Source organism: Dermochelys coriacea, chromosome 7, assembly GCF_009764565.3.
Source record: "Dermochelys coriacea isolate rDerCor1 chromosome 7, rDerCor1.pri.v4, whole genome shotgun sequence".
Taxonomy (NCBI): Eukaryota; Metazoa; Chordata; order Testudines; family Dermochelyidae; genus Dermochelys; species Dermochelys coriacea.
In genome coordinates this window covers 62,014,994-62,039,469 of record NC_050074.1, presented here as the reverse complement: position 1 = coordinate 62,039,469, position 24,476 = coordinate 62,014,994, and the positions used below count along the sequence as shown (strand labels likewise).

The 24,476-nt window shown below is 43.0% G+C and overlaps 1 protein-coding gene across 7 annotated transcripts in view; it reads right to left on the bottom strand.

Moving 5' to 3' along the window:
• ADK (adenosine kinase) overlaps positions 1–24,476 on the bottom strand; it is a 553,898-nt gene that overhangs the window by 267,609 nt on the left and 261,813 nt on the right. For all 7 annotated transcript variants that reach the window (XM_038408746.2, XM_038408753.2, XM_038408749.2 and 4 more), the window contains 2 exons: positions 12,617–12,789; positions 3,154–3,262 (listed from right to left, as the gene is read on the bottom strand). In XM_038408746.2, the coding sequence (XP_038264674.1) occupies positions 3,154–3,262; positions 12,617–12,789 (282 nt within the window). The remainder of the gene's footprint in view (positions 1–3,153; positions 3,263–12,616; positions 12,790–24,476) is intronic.

Genomic DNA, 24,476 nt, shown 5'->3' with positions numbered 1-24,476 from the left:
GTAGCCCAGGGAGTTGTAGCTGTTGCACAGCTGTTTCAGCAGGCACTCTAGACAGCTGCATTCCACAGGGCCCTGGGCTGGAACCCAGAATAGAGGGCGTGCCCGGGTTCCCCCCAAACCTCCCAACCCCTGGTCAGACACAGGAGTCATCAACCTGGACTGTGGGTTCAGAAAAACGGCCAAGCTGAGGACTGCCATGAAGCTCCAAGGTGAGCAAATCCGCCAATAAGCACAAGACCCACCAAGGTAGAGGAGGAACTTTGTTACAGTATATACTTCAGTAATAATACATCTGAACGCTTATTGGCTTTATGTCTTTTCTTTGGCCTATCATAATCCAGTGTATGAACAGATTCTAAAGCTCCAAGGCCTTCTGTTCAATTCAATAGAATTGTATGGCATTTTTTATATCCATGTTTTTGAGATGCCTCAGCTTTTTTGGAAGGAAATGGGCATTAAGATAGGAGATCCTGAATATCATGATTTTGGTGAAAAAATAATGGAGTGTTTGGGCATAAAAGATAGCACAGTATGCCGGTTAAGTTGTCTATGGATAACTGAAAAGAGAGAGTGTGTTCCGTAAGCAAACGCTGCTATCTCAAAAATAGTCTTAATGGTTAAGAACTTTGAAGAGGTTCCTTCATAAACTATTACAAAGAGAGTGTGCAACACTAGACTAAACGTTGAACAGATACTATGTTTAATAAAGTGAAAAGTGTTCCAGAGACCTTGAGAGGTACCTTGTATGGAGGATAAAGAAAGCTCTCAGTAAGTCATTCAGTAAGAGTTCTAATATATAGAACTGTTGAACAAAATGTCAGGTGGGAACTGGACAATCTTAGACTCCCCTTAAAAGGCTATCTAGTTTTCCAGGAAGTAGGGAGGGAGGTTAGTTGACGCATGAAAAACATTTCCTATTTTCAGAAATTTATTTCTCACATCAAGAGCAGCAAATTCAAAAACAAATGAAATGTTACCTAATTGGCCTATCCAGAAATGATGTGTATCTCAAAATATTGCATTGTTTTAGTTTACCACTATCAAACCCAGTCAGAAATGAACCATCTACTCCAAATGGTCACTATGAGTCATCAAAGTTTGAGTTCAAATTCTGTGTCCCAGTCCCAATGACAGCAGAAGATAGACGATTTCCAGCAGACAATTAATGGCAGGGATCCAGAAGACATGAAAATTGATGAACCTTGTCAAGTACTGGGATGTTGCAACCATCAACAAAAAAGGATGGGGTCATAACTCTATTTTGCAGTCTATCATCCAAGTTACTGTCTTGAGTGATAGCAGTACTGCACCTTTGTAGCAGTCATAGGCAATGGAGACCTGGACTGAAGGAAGAACGCAACAAAAAGAGAGGAGAAAATGATAATTGGTCTCTTCTTGTCAGAATATTCTTCGGGTCCCACTATCAACCTGGTGTTCCATGAATCTGAACTTCATTTTCAAATATCCAATATAATTTCCCAGCTCCTCACAGTTGTTTATTTCTCCATTGAAATTTATTCATATCTTCAGTTTTATTCTCAGTTTTGCAAGCTTATTCCCTAACTTTTCAGCTTCTTGGTCAATGAGGGTAACAAAGTCTGGATGGCCATCAGACTTCAGGAATTTCTCTTTAATATAAGCCCAAATCTGTACGGTAAATCGGCGCCTCAATGTGTGGTTGAGCTCGGGGCTTGAAAGCAGAAGATAGGCTTCTAAAACTAAAATTAAGTGTAGAGTGGACTTCTATACAACAAAATCCCTTTTTTCCCCCTTATGTGACCTTCCCAACTTTCCCTGAACCATTTCAACTGAGAATAATTATTCTAAATCACACATTAAAAGATTCAGTGATAATTATATACAAGTATCAAATATAGAAAACAGACAGCTTAGTTCAGTATGGCTTTGGCTAACATTTGTCATTCTTCTTCATTTAACAATACTCAATTCTTGCTGCAATTTTTAGCCCTATAGCATTTAGCCCCAAGTCTGGCATTCAGAACAGACTACAGTATAATCATCTGAAATTTAAAACACTGTCCATTTTTAAAAGTATAAATTAAAAATGAGCAGACTATTGAAGAAATACATATTTTTTTAAATACATCTTAAATATGTGACAGAAGCAATGGGATGTCTTTCCTTTGTATAATCTTCTCAGTGTAAGTATTTGTTTGACAGCTATAAAGGGGCAGCCTTGGCCATACACAAGAATCAATAACAACCATGTAAAGCCTACAGCAGTGCACACTAACAGGCTGTAGGAGATATTAACGCTAGCTGAAAGAAATAACTATTTTCAATGGACTTATTCCTCCTGGATAATCAATTTTTTACACCTCTTACCAGCTGTTCCCAAATAGCTCAGGTTGCGGAATGACAGCAGCTGTCATACAGAAAGCATATATTATCTGCATATTATATGTTTTTAATCTATCATAGATGTTTTATACATTTTCTAATTGTCATTGGTCATATCAACAGAGAAAGATGAAAAAATTATCACTTATATTTAGGCAAAAGGCAATCTACATAAATACACTAATATGGTTTGATTAATTCCGAAATAAAAAAAAACAACTCAAGAAATAATATTTATTCTGAAAACTAATTGTGAACCTACTATTTTTCATTTTCTCCCAAAGCTTGGTACCAGAAGTAAAATTTAGTCACTGAAATCATAGCTTGCCCCCTCTGCCCATATTCAAGAGACTTGTCATGATCATTGTTTCTGAAATATCAAGTTGTAAGTTGCAATGGTAATTACTATGGAACAAATAGCAATTAAGAATTAATTCACACAAATAAACTCAAACTGTTTGCAGTGAATAATTAGGCTAATATTGTTTTTCTACATGTTCTATGCATCCTTCATAACAATTTGCCAGGAAATGTGAAATGTAAATTTGATGCACTATTATAAAAACTCTTAAAATGTGTTCTTTCTTATGTCTTCCTGTGCTCATTTTAAGAATGCATATAACTAACGGTATTTATAAGGATGTTAATTTCAAGTTACAACAGAAGCAGACATTTTATTTCACAAAAGTTATCCTGCATCATATGCAAAATGGACACTAGTAGTTCAGTGCTACAGAAATTGTGTACAGTAACCCATAAATTTTTCGTAACTTTAAAATAAGCCAAACTTACTGCTATGTAATAAACTTTGGCCTTTTCCACCAGTTTCCAGTTCTTCTCCAGATCAAGGTGTTTTTCCTTATTGTAACAATTGGCAGCAGCAAGGTGAGCTACAAGAGACCTAAAATGACCAGTGAAACACATATTAATTAGACACATCCTTTTTCTTAACACTAGTATTGTTCTTTCCATCAGATACAAAGATTCTTTAAAAATACTTACATCTGAGGGTGTGAATGCTACCATAATGTAAAATAGTTAAATAGTCCATGTAAAATATATCTACATAACATGTATAAATATATATGGAGAGAAAAATCATAAAAACTTGAGAAACATTTTTTTTAAATCTACATTTACGGAGAAACCTATAAATGTATGGCATACACATACACAGTCATTAGTATGCAATTTCACTATGAAAAGATTTAACACAACCACTCCGGTGTAAAAAGACTTGCCCACAAACACACTGTACACATGGGGAAAGTTCTGGCCCCTAATTCCCTGCTCTAAGCATTAGACCCTTCTGCATATTTTAAAATAAAAATTGTTGTAAAGGGAAGAAAAAGCAAAACTTCCTTTCTATGGAAAAGAGAAAAAGAACAGTGCATGCAGGGTTATTTTTTTCTATGAGAGATTTATGATACTAGGGACCACCTCCACTAATATGAATTAATTTAATATGAAATGACCCAAAACTCCAAAAACTACAGGGCAATAGGAGAAAGAATTGAGATGAATATATTCTGCCAGATCATCATTCACTGAAGCAGAAGTATAATTTAAAAGGATAAGGAAGCATAAATAGCCTTTTCCTCCACCTTTTAGTGGCTTTGATTCAACCAAACTCTTGAAAGTAGTTCTTGGCTAAATAAGCTGAAAAGTTAAATTCGCTTCTGTCTGTAGCTGAATAAACTATTAGTTGCCACTGTGAGAAAGCAGTTGCATGAAGAATGAAAAAATGACACTTAAGAATACATTTAAACGTGGTTTTTGAATTTTTGTGATGATAAAAAGAGCAAGATTAACTAATATTGAAAGTGCAGTGCTCTATTTATCCACAGAACACAGCACAAGCTACTACCGGGTATTGCTAATTATGGATATTGTGTGTGTGAATATGTCTACACTGCAATGTAAGCCTGTGTTTGAGAGTGGGCTCCAGGCTAACCCCCATTGTGTCTACACTCCAATTGTGCTAACCCGCGGTTTGATCCAGGGTCCCAGGACCCTGCAGGGTTAAAGGGTCCAAGTTCGAGACAAGCTGGGACCCAGAGGCTGAGCCCTATTTCTTTGCAGCGAAGATGCAGCTCCACTTGACTCAGGTCCCAAGTGGAGTTGCCAGCTTTCTATTTGCAGAAAACTGAATACCCTTGCCCTGCCCTCTGCCCCACCCCTTTCCCGAGGTCCCGCCCACTGCTCACTCTATCCACCCTCTGACTGTCACTCACTCTCCCCCACCCTCGCTCATGTTCTCATTTTAACGAGTCTGGGGCAGAGGGTTGGGGTGTGAGAAGGGGTGGGGCTGGAGATGACTGGTTTCGGATGCATGAGGGGGCTCCTGGCTGGGGGGTGGGGCCAAGGGGTTCAGGGTACAGAAGCGGGCTCCGGGTTGGGGTGAGGACTCTGGGATGGAGCCGGGGATGAGGAGTTTGGGCTGCAGGAGGGGGCACCGGGCTGGGGGCCAAGACTGGGGCCAAGAGGTTCGGACTGCAGAAGAGGGCTCATGGCTCAGACAGAGGGTTTGGGTGCAGGAGAGGGTGAGGGGTGCAGGCTCTGGGTGGCGCTTACCTCAGGTGACTCCCGGAACGTGCTGGCATCTCCCTCTGGCTCCTAGGTGGAGGGAGGCGTGGCCAGGCAGCTCCATGTGCTGCCCCTGCCGGCAGGTGCTGCCCCTGCCGGCAGGCACTGCCCTCACAGCTCCCATTGGCCACGGTTCCCAGCCAATGGGGGCTGCAGAGCCCATGCTCAGGCAGTGAGTGGAGCCATTAGGGCTGCTCCTATGCGTAGGAGCCAGAGAGAGATGCCAGCAGCTTCCTGGGAGCCGTGCAGACAACTTTTAATGGCCCAGTCAGCAGCGCCCACCGGAGCCGCCAGGGTCCCTTTTTGACTGGGCATTCCAGTTGAAAACCGAATGCCTGGCAACCCTAGTCCCAGGTGTCATCCAGAAGTATCCTACAATTCTATGGGAAGAACTTCCTTAGTCCTCTCTATCCCAACAATCCACAATCAATTTTATCCCCTTTGCAAACAGCAATCCACTTCCCTTTTGCAAACAGCCGCAACTCAACTCAGGTCTGTATTAACCAAATCTCTTCTGATCAGCAATCCACAAGTATACTATCAGAGAGCATTCAAGGGCAAGTGAACCAATCAAGCCCTTTGCAAAGCAAGCTGCTCCTTGATAATGTGCTGGGCAGACAGTAAAGTTTTCCCAAAGTGTGCCATGGTGCTAGGGATAGTGCGGACACATTTTGGGGTGGTGGTGGGTGCTAGGGACTCTGAGAAATGATTACTCTGTTCAGCAGAGTCCACTGAAGCTAACTAGTGCCAATGAATAAACATTTAACAGTTTCAGAAAAATGTATCAGTTGTTATTCCAGATGATCAAATCTAGAAATTTCTTCTACCTACTTATGCATTAAAACATGAACTAGCTTGAACGGATCTCTATCCCGTGAAATTATAGCATAAGATACAATTGTGATGCTGGCAGACCAGGTGCCAGCTCTTGCCAAGGCTTCAGACCTCAGTCAAGCACTGACAAATTTATTGCTAGAAACCAATCTGTTTCACCTGTGTGTTAGTATGGTTAAGATGGTTACTGAACTTATAACAACGTGTTTAGTTTTAGACTATATGAAATGCTTGTAAGGTGCTGCATGCATTAATATCACTTACAATTTCTTTATCACATGCTATAAGGTAATATTTAAGTTTTCACGTTATAACTGTAAAAAGCGTTTTCTCTGAAACTGTGAACCCAGTCAGGAGGGATCGTCTCTTGCTCATCAAGAAGGTCTATCAAAACTAAATGGGCCTTTGTGCGATATCACATATTTGTTAACTCTCCCTTCACTCCCATGAAGAGGCTATGTGCAAACGGGCTTGTCCCATCAGCTTGAATTCTGGAAGAAGGAAATAAAAGTAGCTGACAATAATATTTTTGATCTCTTTTGATGTTTGGAGTCTCACGTGGCTGGACCTACCAAACACAAGCAGGCATCCCTAGAGTCAACCAGGGTTAGCTCTAAAAGACATTCAGAGCTGACATTACAACATCTTTCTACATCCGTCATCTTTTAAAACCACTGACTATAACTCATTTGTGTACATATGTATGCCTACTTTAACCTTGTAAAAGACAGTTACCTTTCCGTAACTGGTGTTCTTCAAGATGTGTTGCTCATGTCCATTCCACAATAGGTGTGCGTGCTCACCACGTGCACCGGTGCCAGAAGTTGTTCCCTTAGCAGTACCCATAGGGAAGTGCCACTAGCAACCCCTGGATTGGTGCTGCCATGGTGCAGTATAAGGGGCACTGCGTGCTCCCCCCACCCTCAGTTGCTTCTTGCCAGACAACTCCAACAGAGGGGAAGGAGGGTGGGAAGTGGAATGGACATGAGCAACACATCTTGAAGAACACCAGTTACGGAAAGGTAACTGTCTTTTCTTCTTCGAGTGACTGCTCAAGTGCATTCCACAATAGGTGATTCCAAGCTGTATCTGTTGGAGGTGGGCAGGAATTCACAGACACTAGGGACAGAGCACAGCCCTGCTGAACCCAGTGTCCTCCCTGGTTTGGGAGACGATCGCATAATGCGAGGTGAAAGTGTGAACCGATGACCACGTGGCAGCCCTGCAGATGTCCTGAATAGGGACATGGGCCAGAAAAGCAACCGACGAGGCTTGTGCCCTGGTCGAGTGTGCCCTCACAACAGCGGCAGGGGGACTCCTGCCAGGTCTTAACAAGTATGGATACATGAGGTGATCCAGTTGGAGAGTGGAGTCGAGTGGAGATTGGCTGGCCTCTCATGCATTCGGCCAAGGCGATGAACAGTTGCGAAGACTCCCTGAACGGTTTTGTACATTCCAGGTAAAAGGCCAGAGCCCATCTCACATCCAGCATGTAGAAGCGGTGCTCCTCGCTGGATGCATGGGGTTTGGGATACAGCGATAGGAAAATGTCCTGGCCCATATGATAGGCGGAGACTACCTTAGGGAGGAACGAAGGATGTGGTTGTAGCTGGACCTTATCTTTATGGAATACCATGTACGGGGGTTCGAAGGTCAGTGCCCAGAGCTCCGAGACCCGTCTAGCAGATGGGATCGCCACCAGGAAGGCTACCTTCCATGAGTGGTGTGACCAGCAGCATGTAGCTAGCAGTTCAAATGGAGGTTCAGTTAACCTGACCAGCACCAAGTTCAGGTCCCACTGTGGGACTGGGGGCCTAACATACGGGAAGAGGCGATCCAAACCCTTAAGGAATCAGCCAGTCATGGTATGAGAGAATATCGTGTGACCCTGCATTAGCGGGTGGAAGGCCAATATGGCTGCCAAGTGCACTTTGATAGATGAGGGTGCTAGGCCCTGGGCTCTACGATGAAGGAGGTAGTCTAACATAAAATGGATCAGAGCAGCCACAGGCAAGATGCCCCGATCAGCGGCCCACCAAAAAAAACGAGACCATTTCGCCAGGTAGGCCTGAGGAGTGGAGGGCTGGCTGCCCTCCAGGAGGAAGCACTGAATCCCTTCCGAGCAAGTCCTCTCCTCCTGGCCTAACCATTGAGCAACCATGTCGTGAGGTTGGGGTGGAAGAGGCGACATTGGTCCTGGGAGAGCAAGTCCGGGCAGGATCGCAACAGCCAGAGCTTGTGAGAGTCCCATACCAATGTTGCCTGGGCCATGCCAGGGCGATTAGGAGGACCTGGGCCCTGTCCGTTTTTATCTTTTTCAAGATCTTGCCGATCAGTGGAATCGGGGAAAAGGCATGGATAAAGTTGGCCCTGACCAGGACAGAAGGCAGGTGTCAGAGATTGCGCCCTCCGCCGAACCCTCCCCGGAAGCAGAAGCGGGAACACCAGTGGTTCTGCCAGCGTCACGAACAGGTTCCACTTGGTGAGTGCCCCCACGTTTGAACTCCTGTGCACACCTCTGGGTGCAGTGATCACTTGTGCTGAGAGGAGAAGTCTCAGCTCAGCCGATCCGCCCAAGAGTTCCGGATGCCCGGTAAGTGGTGGGCTTCCAGGTAAATATTGAGGGCTATGCAGAAGTCCCCACAGTCGAGGGCTTCCTGGCAGAGGGCTGAGGAATAGGCCCCACCTTTCTGTTGATGTAGAACATCGAGGCTGTGTTGTCTGTGAGAACCCTGACCACTCTAGCCCTACCAGGTGCGGAAGAGGAAGGCCACACATGTCAGATGGACTGCCCTTAGATCCTTGACCATTTTTGTGCAGGATAAGGTCCTGTGTGGACCACAGACCTTGGGTCGGAGGTTTCCCACCATGGGCTCCCCCACCCCAGGTCTGATGCGTCGGCCACCACTTTCACAGACGGGACGTCCCCTGAACGGGACCTCTCTGGAGATGTTTCTGAGGAGGACCACCAGCGCAGGGAAGCTATCACTGGTTCGAGCACAGTGAGTACTTTGTCTATCCTGTCTTTGGACTGGGAGAACATGGAGGTCAATCAGAGCTGGAGGATGCCGCATCCCTGATTCTCGTGACGATCCACCTACGTGCATGCCGACATATGACCCAGGAGTTGGAGACACGCTCTGGCTGTGGTCATGGGGAACCTCATGACTGAGCTGATGAGCTCCCTTAGGGTTTCAAATCTGTCCAGTGGGAGGGAGACTCTGGCCGATGTCGTGTCCTGAATTGCCACAATGAACTATATGCCCTGTTGTGGTTTGAACTTGGTCCTGGTCAGGGCTGGGACATAGAGGCCAAGGGTTTTTAATGTCTTGCGGGAGTCCTTCAGACTGCGTAACTTCATGTCTGTTTGTTTCACAAACCTGCTGTGGCACTGGTGGAGTGGGCTGTCCAGCCTGACTAGCCTGTCCCATCGACTGACAACTTTGAAGGGAGGCCAGGCTGGCATACAATTGACCACTATCCCGGGACTGGGACGAGTGGTGGCATCAGGAGTAGTGCCAACCACAAGACCGTGATCCCAGCGTGGAGAAGCAGGAGTACTGCTGGTAGCAGCTGCTCCATGACCAACTCCAATGGGCGGATCCGCAACGGTGGGGTGCTGGTGATTGACGCCTGGGGCTTCGGGAGTGGTGCCATGGTGGGGACTTCAAGCGAGACAAACGGGAACGGCGTTGATGCCCTTACTGCAAGGGGCTATGGTAGCTTCTCAGAGACAATGACCTCCAGTGCCATCTGTCTCGGTCCTGACGGGGCACACTCTCCTTGTGAGATCTACGTTCTCTCGAGGTGAAGTGGTGCCTGGAACCCCTGATGGCCGGTACCCAGCCAGACAACTTGGTGGGGGTCGATGGGAACCAGCGTGGACTGTGCACGGGGCGGTCACTGAACGGGGAACGGCGTTGGGAACCTTCCCTCGAATGTGAGCAGAACCATCCAGGCAGCGACTAGGGGGGTCTGAGCAGTAGCTTACCTCTGGACCAGGTAGCCGACAGCGGTGCTACTGGTACCGGCAGAGAGATAACGTCACAAGCCACCTCCTGCAGGGCCTCTGGCAGGGAGGGCACCCGAATGTGGCCACTGGCGACCAGAGAGGCCAGTTCGGAGTGGCCAGGCTACTCCGCTCAACTTGAGTCAGAGGCCGCCAGGCAGATGGGGACTGAGAGCTGCCCAATGCGGGTCTAGTCTCTCCCCCAGTCTTGCTCCGGTGCCTTGGCGGAGAAGACCTCTTCTTTGCCTTTTTGGAGTGTCCTATGGACAGGGAGTGGTGCCGACTGGTGGAGGGCACCGTTGGGTTGCCGCACACCGATGCCACGATGCTCGGGGCCAACTTGGAGCAGTGCAGAGATGTCAGGGTTAGGGCCAACTCCATCAAATGGCTCGGAGCCGAATGTCCATCTACCTTCTTAGTCCGAGGTTTGAAGGAACTGCAAATCTTGCAGCCATTGCTGAGATGGGTTTCCCCCAGACAGCGTAAACAGTCCACATGCAAATGACCTCATGAGCATAGGCCGTTTGTAAGTGTCGCACGATTTAAAGCCCGGGGCATGCCCCGACCGCAGGCGCAATTAACTAATTCTAACTAAAACTACCCTTAAAAAAAAAAAACACAACTACAGGCATTGCTAATTATGACCTAACAGAGTCCAAGAGGGAAAGCAACAGCAGAGCTGGAGCAGAGCAGTTCCGAAGCACCTTCACTGGCGGCAAGGAGGAACTGAGGGTGGGGGGAGCGTGCAGCTCCCCTTGTACCGCCCCATGGCAGAGCCACTCTAGGGGTCACTAGGGGCGCTCCCCTACGGGTACTGCTAAAGGAAAAACTTCTGGCACTGGTGCACGTGGCAAGCACACGCACCTATTGTGGAGTGCACATGAGCAATCATTCAAAGAAGAATAACTCATTTCTTTCTCCTAGTTAATAAATCTTTAAGTAGTGTATTATAGGATTGTCTACAAGCATTACCTTTGCCAGAGGTCTAAGGTACAAATGACGTAAGGTAAGTAACTGTTCTCTTGGGACTGGAAGGAACCTGAATCTTTTGTGATCTTTGATAATATAGCAATCATCACTAAGGTCCAGCTTGCCTGGGTGGCAAGATAGGACTGGAATGCCCAAGGAAGCTGTCTGACTCCATAGTAAGACTGTTTATAGTGCTTTAGGAGTTCACAAGTGTTACTGCGTTGGTGAAAATCTCATTATAGACCATAAAACGGGTTTGGGGTCTCTGCCGCTGCTGCTTGACAGTCTGCCCTGAGGTTGGCACTCATGGTTGTGAGTCACTCCAGAAAGCAATAACAGACATCTCAAGTCTTCAGCAACCCATCATTAAAAATCAGCAGGTCAGCAACAGTAAAGAGAAAACCTTTTGTGCAGAGAAAATAAAATCAAGGAAGATACTCAGAATGAGTTACTGTATCTTCATTCTCTTCTTCAAAACTCTTTGTTTTTACTGGTTGTATTGCAATAGCACCCAAATGCTCCACTCAGGAAGTGAGAGTCCATAGCACAATGTTCAGTACAACCAAACTGGAATTTATGCTCCCTGTCATGAAGCACTTACTATTTAATTTAAGACAAGATGAAACAATATGAACGTGTCATGAGTGTGAAACTTCAATGATATGCAGATCAATTAAAATAAAAACAAAATAAAAATCTCAAATACAATAAAACACCTAGCAGTGGATAGTTCAATGTTAGCTTATTCTAATTGTTCAGTTACAATTTCAGGATATCATTCATTCATTGTCTCACTCACCACCGTTGAATTACAGTTCTCATATTAACTTGTGAACATGAGTGACAAACAATATCTCACTTTTCATCCTTCCATATAGTGACAGAACTGGACTGATATTAACTGTATCTACCCTCTTTAAATACACTAATTACCATTAATATTTTTTCGTCACTCATAGTGATGTGCCAATCAACTTTCATCTACATTAACAGACGGACTTTGAGAATTAACTGCTGCCTCCCAAGGTTTCCTGTACCAGTCCTTGTCTAGAACAATAGAGTTAAGGTCTCAGTAACAAAAAGCTACTGTCGATTATTGGCCATCCATGGTGCCGAACACACTACAGAGTTTCAGCTTACGTTGCCAGTCTGAAATATTTTGCCCCTTTTCCATGGCTGTGGAAGTTGGTGTGAACTGAGACACTGAACCGAGTTCAGACTGGTGTGTAACTAACTGGCAGCTCCACTGAAGACAGTGGAATTATTGCTCTCACCTATCCCAGCTGTGAGTCTGGCCCTGTTGTCTCAACCTTGAAGCTGTATCTTGAATTTACTTATAGTAAACACTACAATGTTAACAGCGGGCACAAGAGGGAGGGGCATTAACCCTGGTGTTCTGGCTAAATTCCGGCTTGAGTAATTACCTTTTACCTCTCTTAGATGCATGGTGGGGTATCCTCTTTGCTTTGCCTGCCTCTCGAGACTAAGGTGAGGCTGGAGTAGTTAATGTGCACAGAGAAGAATGTGCATCTGAAGAAGTGGGGTTTTAACCCACGAAAGCTTATGCTGAAATAAATCTGTTAGTCTTTAAGGTACCGCCGGACTTCTGATTAGTATACTAACACCCTTCCATTGTCATGCACCTTATATATTCAGAACATGAAAACAAAAATAGAAGAGCCAGCCTGTCTCAACTCTCCAAATAAATGTTGTTGTTAATACTGCATCTTTATTGTGTATATTACATTTTCAAGGTCAAATATTGCAAATATATTCCAAATCAAAAGGTAGACTTCTATTTTATCTGCACTCATATCCTTCAAGAACAAGGAAAACTTCTAGGGAAAGACATCTGACCTGTTGTCACCAGTGATGCAGGCAGCACAAGTTCCTGTTTGCTCGTCACTCTGCTCATAGTAATGAGCATCCACGTGAGCTTCCTCAGTTTTTTTCTTCAGGATCTCACCAAATTTATCTGTTCCAATGCACCCAAAGAAAGTTGCTGCTTTGTAAGGACTCTGGATCATCCACTGCCGAGGGAAAGAAAAAAAAATACTGAGAATGCTCGATATATACTTTTTTCCACCTCTTTTCTAAGACAGGTCACATATTCTGTGCCATAGGTTTTAAAAAAAAGTATTAGATACATTAACTCAGGAAAGGTTAATAAAGGATTCACATAGAATAATGTTGAAGGTTTAATAATTCAAAATTAAAGTAAAACTTATGAGTCTTTCTGATACTATATTCAAATACAATGATGTACTGTAAAAAAAAAAATCACTTGCCTGTAAGATCAGACACATCAGTGAATCTGTGTTCCCTCAAAATAACTTAGAGGGATTTTGTGTGTTTTTTTTTAAATAGTAATTGCAAAACAGAAGAAAAAACACAAACGGAAGAGCAAAACATAGGAAGACAGTACATTTGAAAAAAATAAAAAGTCTACAATGTTCACAATATAGATTTTAAAAATGCAACTAGCATTGAAAGTAACTCTTTGTATTTAACAGTTATATGCAAAATAAGGGAATTATCCTATCCACGCTGGTAAATTATATGTAAAAATCTCTGTCCTGAACTTTACTCAGAGCAATTCTGCAAATTGATTTTTAAATAAAGAGTATAGCTGTGTAGTGCTGCTAAACCGTTGGGTTATTTCATAAAGCTTCTCTTTACAAAAGAAAGACAGCTATATCAATCAACTGTAACTGATTCTGTGTTGTGTGCTAAAATGGGAAAAATAAAATTTAACAACAAGATAAAACTGGTAGTGACCTAAAAATATAATAAATGTCATGAAGAAACAATACAAAACTCTACCCTGGCAGTCATGAGTCAACCAAGTGAAGTCATTATAATTCCCCCTACTTAAAATCAGTAAACTTATTCACTCAATCTACAGTATGAATTAAAGGTAACATGAATTTACTGCATGCTAAACCCCCACTTATAATTGTTTCCTAATCGAGATTTAAATAAATGATAATGTCTCCATTACAAATCAGCATTCGTGGCATCTGTGGGTTGTAGAAAGTTCAAGTAACTGAGCTGGAAATACAGTCTTAGTCATGTCTCCATTATTATTCAGTTCCAGAGGAAAAAAGGTCTTTATTCACATAAAAAAGTCTTCACTAATTAGGAAAAAGTGGACAAAACTTCGTATCTTTATTGGAGCAACAGAAGTTTTTCACACACAAAAATGTATCTTTGATGAGCTATGCAGACCTATTTGTTCTTATTCTAAATTAATAAAGAAAGGGACTGAACCTCTACACAATAAGGAATTTTTTATGTAAGAGACTGAGATGTTACACAGAATACTTTATAAAACCAATAGTCAAACTCTTTCAGATAGATTAGTTTACTATCTTTGAAGGCAGGCAGAACAGATTATTTTATAAGATTAAAAATGCCATACGCTCCTTTATGGAATGCAGGGAACCAGTTTCAATGTTAATAAGAGGAGACAGGTTCAAATCTTATGTTCTCTGCCAAAAAGTGTGACTTACTCTCACAAATTACTAGAATTTGCATGGTATACTATGGACAGCACCTAAAGCATCCGCTCTATATGAACCCTGCCAATTCCTCAGAAATCCTTGTGGAATTTCACAAACTGCCCCTTGGGGATCTAACACATTTTAGCAAATGACATTTGTTTTTTCATCCTTATATACCATCTGATCAAAATTGGAGCATTAACAACACTCATGTACTATATCATAGATCCTTATGAAAAAGTATTTATGCTACAATGCCACAATTTTGACCATGTGCCGCAGGTCAACTGTGTTTAAACATGCAACTTGTCATCAAATATTCAAATCAAGGCCGGCCTTGGCAGGCAGTGTGATCTGAGTGGTCGCAGCATGAGGACAATTTCCAAGCATGTCATTCTCTCTCACTCAGGTAGATCCGCTTTGGAAGGGGAGGTCAAAAACATTTTTCCGGACTGGGTGGCTGAACACTTAGGTCCTGCATGGATTCAAGTCTATACCAGTCTTCATTTTCAGTTTTAAGTACAGGTGTCCTGATGTATCAGAAATAAAGGTTACTTACTGAAGTTCTTTGAGATGAGACTTGTGCATTCCTGTACTGGGAGATGTTCCCATGATACAGCAGACAGAGATTCTTCAGGTCGCAGTACCTGGCGAGGGGCCTGCGCACACCTCTGAACATTCCAGATGCATGCATATGAAAAGGGGGTGGGGGCATGCTCACTGCCTCAGTTCCTTCCACATGCACTTCAAGCCTGGCACAGCAACAGAACTCTGAGGAAGAGGGGATCGTGGACTGGCAGCATGACTGTGCCGAGGCTTTTTCCCAAAAAACTCCACATACTGAAAGGTTTCTTCTTTGAGTGACCTCTGCACATTCCCACTTTGGCGGAGGTTCACTAGTAGTGATATTCCTCCCAAAAATGGTGGGTTGAGGAGTGCTAGTTAAATAAGGAATGCATATTATACTGTCTTTGTGGCAGATTTACACAAGTTGAAAGAGTAAATCTTAGTAAACATATGTACTGAGTGCCATAGGTCTGGCAAGAATAGTCAAGGTGATCTCGCCAATGAGCCAGCATAAGAACACTGCTAACTTCTAGCACTCTTCCAATGTAAAGCCTGATGCTTTTGGATGGGTGCTGGACACTGATGACATTTCCCTAATAGTTACCCCTATAGGACAGGGGTGGCCAACCTGTGGCTCCAGAGATGCATGCGACTCTTCAGAGGTTAATATGCGGCTCCTTGCATAGGCATTGATTTTGAGGCTGGAGCTACAGATGCTAACTTTCCAATGTGCTGTGGGGTGCTCACTGCTCAACCCCCTGCTCTGCCCCAGGTCCTGCCACCACTCCTCCCCTTCCCCCAAGACCCCTGCCCCTTCCCCTGAGCATGCCATGCCCTCGCTCCTCCCCCTGCCCCACCAGAGCCTCCTGCACACTGTAAAAAAGCTGATTGCAGCGGGCAGGAGGCATAGGGAGGGAGGGGGGTAGGGTGAACAGACAGCAAATGTGAAAAATCAGGACATGGGGTGGGGGGTAATAGAAGCCTATATAAGAAAAAGGGCTCAAAATCGGGACTGACCCTATAAAATCAGGACATCTGGTCATCCTGGGGGGGGGGAGCGAACGGGGGTCTGCTGACGTATTACTGTGGCTCTTTGGTAATGTTCATTGGTAAATTCTGGCTCCTTCTCAGGCTCAGGTTGGCCACCCCTGCTATAGGATAACTATTAGGGAAAAGTAGTTCCCTAGGCCTGTAATTCTCAAAACTGTGGGCCACTAGCAGCCCATTCAGCACACAGGCTGGGACCCGTGTGACATCTTCAGGGCCACATAGGAAGTATATATATTGTATGGATGTGGCCCACATAACACACACACAGAGAGCTGCATATGTGGCTCACACTGGTAAAAAGGTTGAGAACCACTACTACAGGCAGTGAAAAACATGGGTGATTTTCTGGATTCTTGAATCTACTGAAGCAGAAATGCTTTATTCACATTTAATGAATGTAACTGAGCTTTCTTTCATGGGAAGTGGTCTAGGAAAGAATGCTGACAAATTTATTGCCAGATTCTCAAATAATTGTCAACACTTGGGGAAAGATGAGGATGAAGGAAAATTTCATCCTCATGAAATACTGTAAATGAAGGTCAGCCATAAGAGTCTGAAGCTCATTGACCCTTCTGCAATGTTATGACAATAAAGCATGCTGTTTCACAGAGAAATTAATAGAAAGCAATTGGCCATTGGTTCAAAGAGGGCTTCAATAACGCTATGAAGTCTAAGTTCAGGTCCCAAGTTGGTATTAGGTCTTTCACTTTAGTGACTGAACACACTCTTGCTGTTTACTTCTAGATCAGGGGTCCCCAAAATTTTCACGGTCACGCCTCCCTCTCCTTACTCGTCCATGCTCCCCCCACCTGCTCCAGGAACCAGGCTGCAGCAGGGGTGGGAGGATGGACAGGAGTAAGGAGGCCGAGGCTATGGCCGCAGCTGGGGATGGGCCTGGGACCAGGAACAAGCTGCGGCCAGGGTTGAGAGCAGAACTGCGGCTGGTGCTGGAAGCAGAAGCCACGGCTGGGGCCAAGATGAGGGCGGGCTGGGCCAGAGCAAGGCAGGTGACGCTCCCTCCCCGGGCCCTGCTGCGCCCCCCTGAATGTTCATCCACACCTCATAGTTTGGGGACCTCTGTACTAGAAGATGAGCTGAAAGAGCTCCTTTATAATTTACTAGAGAAGATAGGGACAAGGTACTGGTGAGTGAAAATTTTCTCGGATTGATAACATTGGGACTGAAATTGGAGAGATAATATTATTCTTTGTCCACGGCAAAAGCCTTTTCCAATTGTGTAAGTAACAAGCAGGAGAAGATCATTTCTTGTAATTCATCAGGAACTCATGAACTTGATTTTGAGCAGCATGGTCCTGGAGCAATCAAAGTCCCATGGCCCAAGCCACAAGGTGAACAGATTCTGGGTTGGATGCTGGATCTATCTATCTGTTCTTCTCAGACAATAATTGCGGTGAAATTCATAAGAACCAAGATAATTGAAGCAACTCAGAATACCTCTCATGCTGATGCAAGTAGTATTATTTTGGCATGGTCTCCTATGATTTTCCAAAGACTCCTTGATATGAAGGGAATGGGGGGGAAAGCTGCAGAGGTGGGCTCTTCTCTAGTCCAGGAGAAAAACACCTGTTTTGGAATGATTTTCTAGGCCTCCTGATGAGCTGAATCTTTGCATTGGTATCCAGACTAAGATACCAAAGATAGATAGATAGATCTTTGGCTGGACATCCCCATTGTGGAAAATCCACTCTACTACTGACTGTTTCACAGACCACTCATGTTGGTTTTGAAGACTTTGGTTGAGCTGGCACATAAGAGTATTGTCTCTTCCTGCAAGATGGAAAACCACCTGCTAAACATAATAAATACAGTTTCTAATGAACTACTCCCACTTTGCAGAATTGCTCGGAATCAGCTCCCTCCTTGCATAGTACATATGATCAAACTATGTGAACAATTCTTCTTGAATCTTGAGGAAGGAGGATTGAGGGCCCCATCTCACTACTAGGGATGTAAAATGTTAACCGATTGAATGGTAAGCATTAGTCTTATTGGTTTACCCGCCTTAATCATTAACCCACACACCAGTTGGATCGGCTCCTGCCAGCACTGCCACCAGCCAGATTGCGCCCAGCTGCTTAATCAGTTAACCATTTAAACAAAATATTTTAAATCATTTAAACCGTTAGCTTTTTAAATGGTATTTACATCCCTACTCAATTACCCACTGCTCCAAGATGTTTATGTGCAACTTTCCCAACATCTCTGGATCCTGTGCCCTTTATTATTCCCCTAAATTCCATAGAGACTTCTTCTATTGCTCCCAACTGCGGGAAGGATTGCACTTTGTCTTTCAACACTGTCTTGTAAGAAAGAGCCTTGAAAACATATGGGGAAGTGTCACAGAGTCAAATTAGATTACACAGTCTTTTATGAATGACCTCTAGAGCCCAAATGACCCACACCAATTCCTTTTCATGCCATGTGCAACAGAGACTATTATTCTCTAAAAGTAGGGAAAAGGGAAACAAAGTTGTGTTTAAGATTGGTTTGTGGCTCTCAAATATCCCATATGGTTTAAATTCTCCAGAATGAGGATGCTGGATTGAAAGATGAACGAGATCATATCTCTTTAGCCTTTGTTTGAAAGGCTTTCCTCTGCTGTTGTTGGTATGGCCACCTTAGAGGGGGGTACAAACAGCACAAGGTACTACTGTCTGATACTGGTAGTGGGGAGCAGTGCATCCATTTCTCAGGTGAAGAAAGACCCAGAGATTGAGCAACTGAACTGGTTTTCCTCAGCTTCTCCATTGTGAAGAGACCTTTGCCTTCAAAAGGAAGGTCTTCTGCTCTTGGGTCTCAGCAGATAATCTTAAAGACCTTACACAGGAATGTCATCTTGAGGAGACAGCCGAAGAGACGGTTCTAGAAACAGTCTAAATAGTCAACTGATGCTTTCATACTGCACCAACAGCTCTTCAGAGTTACAGCATTAGCAAGTTTACTCTAATCCTCAGACAATTTCTGAGCAGATAGCCATCTCGTCCCTTAGATGGTATTGGTATCTGGAAATATTGGCAATCCTGATGACGAAAGAGACTGATAAATATATCTTTTTGTCAATGCAATCCATCTTTTGATCTTTATCAGCCAATGCAGACTGAGCTCTTGAATCTTTCTGAAGCTGCAGCTACTAGCATACTTACATATCAAATTTCAGACTAGCAGCCATGTTAGTCTGTATTCGCAAAAAAGAAAAGGAGTACTTGTGGCACCTTAGAGACTAACAAACGTATTTGAGCATAAGCTTTCGTGAGCTACAGCTCACTTCATCAGATGATGAAGTGAGCTGTAGCTCACGAAAGCTTATGCTCAAATACATTTGTTAGTCTCCAAGGTGCCACAAGTACACCTTTTCTTTTTATATATCAAAACTGAAGAGAGAGGCCTGAAAGTCTCCTCATGTTAGCAACATTACCATGAAGCATCTGAAGCCTTCTCCTTAGTGCGATGTTCCTTCTAAGCAGAAGAAATTTTCAGTGCTGGACTTTTGAATCTTGGGTTCTTAGAAACTGATGTACTCGGCTAGGAGACATTGTATCCCTCTGCTCTGAAGTAAATCGTAAATGGAATCTTAGTCACTAAACCCAACATGATTGTCTTTGCTCCAAATCCAGAAATAGAAGTCAATAGGGATCCTGGAGCTGATTTCTTAGAACCTGCTTGGAAAAGGAGACTGCCTCTTAGGGCCTTGCACAAAACCTAAAGATCCTGCTGGCTTAAAACCTACGGACTTGGCTGCTAGGACCTCTGAATGAAAGAAGGTCTGAAAAGGATTCTCTCTCTACTTTCTAGTCCATGGCTTGAAGAACACAGAAAATACTGAGATGGGAAATGTGTATCACCAAGGACATGTGAGGCCCTGACTTAGGAATCTGAAGCAAGAAAGGCCCTTGGAAGGCCCTGTTTGAACCCTGACCTCTTCACTGTGCAATCTGCCATATCTGATCCTGTCAGAACTGCAAATCACACCTGTGAGCACAGAGGGCTGGACAACTATAAAACTAGCTAATATATTACCTGTTTACTAAAACCTAACATGAACTATCTTAACCACCACTTACAATTTTTTAATAAATCAATAGGAAGACTGACAAAGGTCAATGGAGACAGGCTAGAAGTTTCAGGTCTGCCCACAACTGCATGTGAAAAGAATTTCAGAGGAGGTTAGAGAGCCCCTTCATCAGCAAAATATTCAGAGCCAACAGAGTCCCAAAAGGCACTACTTTCAGACTGTTTCACCAGCCTGCTGCACCCTGGGCATCTCTCTCAATAGTGAGAATATGGAGAGTCCCTTTGAAAATAATTTGTTATGAACATTTAAATGGAAGGATGTAGGAAGGAGGTTTATCACAACTCAGCTTAGAAGACCATTAATGTAAGGAAAAAAACTGAAGTAAAAACTAAACCATTATATGAATCTGGCAAAAAAAATATGCATATATTGAATACTCCAAATCCCTTTGTAGAGCAGGGACCAGAATATGGCTTTTATAGTGTATTCTAGTGTTCATTAAGGAAAGCTGAAAGAGCTTTATTAACATTAACTAAGCTATTTGAGAGAATTAACTTGTAGACTCTTTTTACTGATACGTTAAGAGATGCAAAGATGTTAAGTGACATGCCCAAAGTCATACAGCAGGTGTGTAGCAAAGCAGTGAATACAACACAGGAATAAAGCTAGCCATGTAGTGCAGAGGTTCTCAAACTATGGTCCACAAGCTCCATTCAGGTGGTCCGTGGACAGTTCCCGCTAAGGTGTGCGCCTGGGTGGCTGCACACGAGAGAATGAAGGGCCACCCACCTCATTAGTTGACTTGCGCAGGCGCGGCTCCCCTACTTAGGTGCCTGGACCCTGAAGAAGACGCACATGTAAGATGAGGTGGTGGCCTTCGGGGGAATAGGAGGTAGAGGGAGTGGGGTAAAAAGAGGGGATGGGGGGAATTTGGGACATGCAGGACTGTGGTGGCCAGAGAACGAGGCAACTTTCCCCAGCTCCAGGACTGCAGCTGCTGGGGAGAGATGGCTCTCCTTCCCAGCCTCAGCTTTGTGGCTGCTGTGGCGGGGGAGAGATTCCCCCCCCGCCTTTCCCAGCCCCAGCTCGGGGGCTGCTACTGCAGAGGAGAGCGTGAGAGAACCCCTCCTTCCCAGCTTGGGGGGCTGCCGAGGTGGGGGGGAGAGGGCACATACATCGTATTAGAAAAGTAAGACTACGGATATTAAAATACGAATTGTGTGCTTTTATTTGTAGAACAAAAAGGTTAATTATTATTAAGATTTTTTTTATATAGCGCTTTTATCCAAGCGCTTACCATAGTTAGCTAATGGTACAAACAACATTTGGGAAGATCATTAAGTGGTCTGCCAAGACCCTCAGCAATTTTCAAATGGTCCGTGAAAAAAAAAATTTGAGAACCACTGGTATAGCGTAATTACAAACTACAGAATATATCTGCTGTTATTGGAAGAAGTGTGGTATAAAGGTGAGAGAACAAGGCTAGACTTCAGAGTTCTGAGGTGTATTACCAGTTCTGGCATAGATTCACTATTTGACCATCAGCATGTTGCAATCTGTGCATGCTTCAGCTCACCCATTGTACAAAAGGTATAATACTTGCCCAACAGGGACATTGTGAAGTGTGGTAAGTGTCTGAAAAATGCTTTCAAATTCTCCAATGAAAGGCACTGTGCAAGTACAAAGTAGTTAAATGACTATTTATCTGCCAGGATAGGTATCACCGCTGCCAAATACAAATAAGATTTAATGTAGGATTTCTTTGTGACAGATTAAAATGATACAAAATATATGAAAAAGCACACCTATAACCCCAAAAAAATCATCTTTACTTTTCAGAATGCAAGAATGTGCCATGTTTGCACCTCCAGTAAATGCTGTGCAGTCTGAATTAACACATACCAACACCTGAATCACACCAAAAGAGTTTGAGTGAAAGGATCTCCATTGTTCTCTGTAGTGTTGATTTCATAAAGAGCAGTACTCCCCCATACTGTAAACATCTGCCTCTCAACTTCTATCAGCAACAGTATCAAAAACAGATGGCAAAGGTCAAGGCAAAATTTATTGACATTGATGAACTTTGACAGCCTCTATTAAATTACTTCTTCCCTTAAGGTGTATGTGATCAAAGCAGCAGAGAGATTTTCACTGAGTCACATAACAAGCTATTTGTTGAGACTGAAACATCTGGTCAATATCTCCTAACACTGCAATTTCATGCACAGTTAGCAATAGGGTACATTTCTTCTCTTCTTCTTACAGGGTCCATAAGGGTGGGGTATATGGCTGATCATTTCATTCAAAACGGATTCAATTTGAGGCATTACATACAATTGTCTCTATGCTTTATGGTGTTTTAAGTCTACCTGCCATCATTTTCCATCATCATTGCTGTTTGCTGTATGCTTCTGCTATAAAAGCCTGTAAGTATGACGGAGCACTTAAAGCTTAACAGCCTTTGACTACTGGAGGTAGAAAGCATTTAAGGCAACAGAGCTTTTAAAGTGCCAGGTCTTCATCTGTTGTCAAGAACTCCCAATACATTAAACTATTTACCATTTAGTAAAGCTCAAGCAACATAGTTTGTAAAAGTAATTTTTGTTGTCAACAACTTGGGGATACAAGCGTCAAGTTTAGCATCTATGTGTTCTTCTAAAACCTTTCTTCCAAGCAAAACAGTGTGTGACGTACCTTCAAAGGTCAAGTAAAAGCCCTCGCTTATGCATGCTTGAACTATTAGAGTTCATTCTTTTGACTAATTTTTAAATTATACATTTTCATAAACAATTTAATATGCAATTTACATTTCGTTTAGAAAGAATGTGTGACAATTTTAAGAATTTGGCAAATGATAATCCTACTCCTGAATTGGAAAGAGCAGAAAGACACTGCAATTTTATAAATCCCATATGCGGAAAATGTTCCTCTTTAAATTCATGTATTTTTGTTGCCACAGCAACAAGTTGCAGATCACAGATAAAACATTTTACTGTACTAAGTCTGAACTCACAATGCAGGTCTTGTTTTGCAACTCCACCCAGCCTAGCCATTTTAAAAAAACTGGTTTTGTTGGGTGAGGAGGGATTATAGAAAAGCTAGTTTCTAATTTCTGGTGTATTTTTCTTCCATACACAAGAGAATGAAGGCAGTAAGGATGTTGTCCAGTTTAAGCATTTGCTTAATCACTGCTTAACAATAACTATATTTTAAAATAATCAGCCTCTTTTAAGAAAAAGTCTTCAGGTTTTTTTATACACCGAGTTTACAATAAAGCAAGATTTAGAGGACATTGCGAAAAACTGATGTATGTTTAGTCCTCTGGGCTCTCTGACACTTTTCACAAGCATTTTATTTGCATATTTAAAAACTAATGCTGATCTGCTTCAGTTGTGCTCCCACCTAAAAGAACTTAACATCTGAAGCGGATGATTTATGATGGCTTATGCTGCCCAAATAAACAAAAAAGTAACGTGTTCCCCTCCCCCAAAGCCAGATGAAGGTGGTTAGTATCATCCACTCAAACAAAAAACTAATACCATTTTGTATTTCAATTAATTAGATTTTTTTTTAAAGTATATGAATTGATGGGCAGAGTTGGGTAGGGCCCAATCAAGTTTTTGCACAATTGAAAGGTGAGAACTGTATTTGTCTATTTATTCAGTACTTGTATGTCTAACTACAGTAGAACCTCAGACTTACAAACACCTCAGGAATGGAGGTTGTTCATAACTTTGAAATGTTTGTAACTGAACAAAATGTTATGTTTGTTCTTTCAAAACGTAACTGAACATTGACTTAAGACAGCTTTGAAATTTTACTATGCAGAAGAAAAATACTGCTTTTAACCAACTTAATTGAAATGAAACAAGCACAGAAAGTTTCCTTACCTTGTCAAATCTTTTTTTCAACTTTCCCTTTATTTTTTTAATAGTTTACATTTAATACCGTAAACGTGTATTTTACGTACTGTATTTGCATTTTTGTTTGTTTTTCCCATCTCTGCTGCTGCCTGATTGCATACTTCTGGTTCTAAATGAGGAGTGTAGTTGACCAGTCAGTTCGTAACTCTGGTATTCATAACTCTGAGGTTCTATCGTACTGAGATGTGTTATAGATGCCCAGACAACTGATAAGGAGGAATTCTATTTTATCTCACTTTCCCCTGTTGCCCACCTCATCTCTAACATCTCAAAAAGTGCTGTGGACAGACAAGACCATATCTTTTCCCAGGATCTTTAATTTGAAAATGCTTCTATTTACCATAAAAAGCCCTTGGCTGCTAGGGCCTCTGAATTAAAGAAGGCCTGAAGAGGATTCTCTCTCTTCTTCCTAGCCCATAGATTGAAGGAGTGACACAGTAAATACTGAGATGAAAAACATATATCGCTAAAGCATGTCAAGCCCTGAACTTAGGAATCTGAAGCATTGATGGCCCTTGGAAGCAAACCATTTGAACCCTGACCTCTTCACTATGCAATTTGCCATAACTGTTTCCAAAGACACTCAAGAAAAGAGCAGACTATAATTGTTTAGTATAACAGAATTATTCATGCTTGTACTG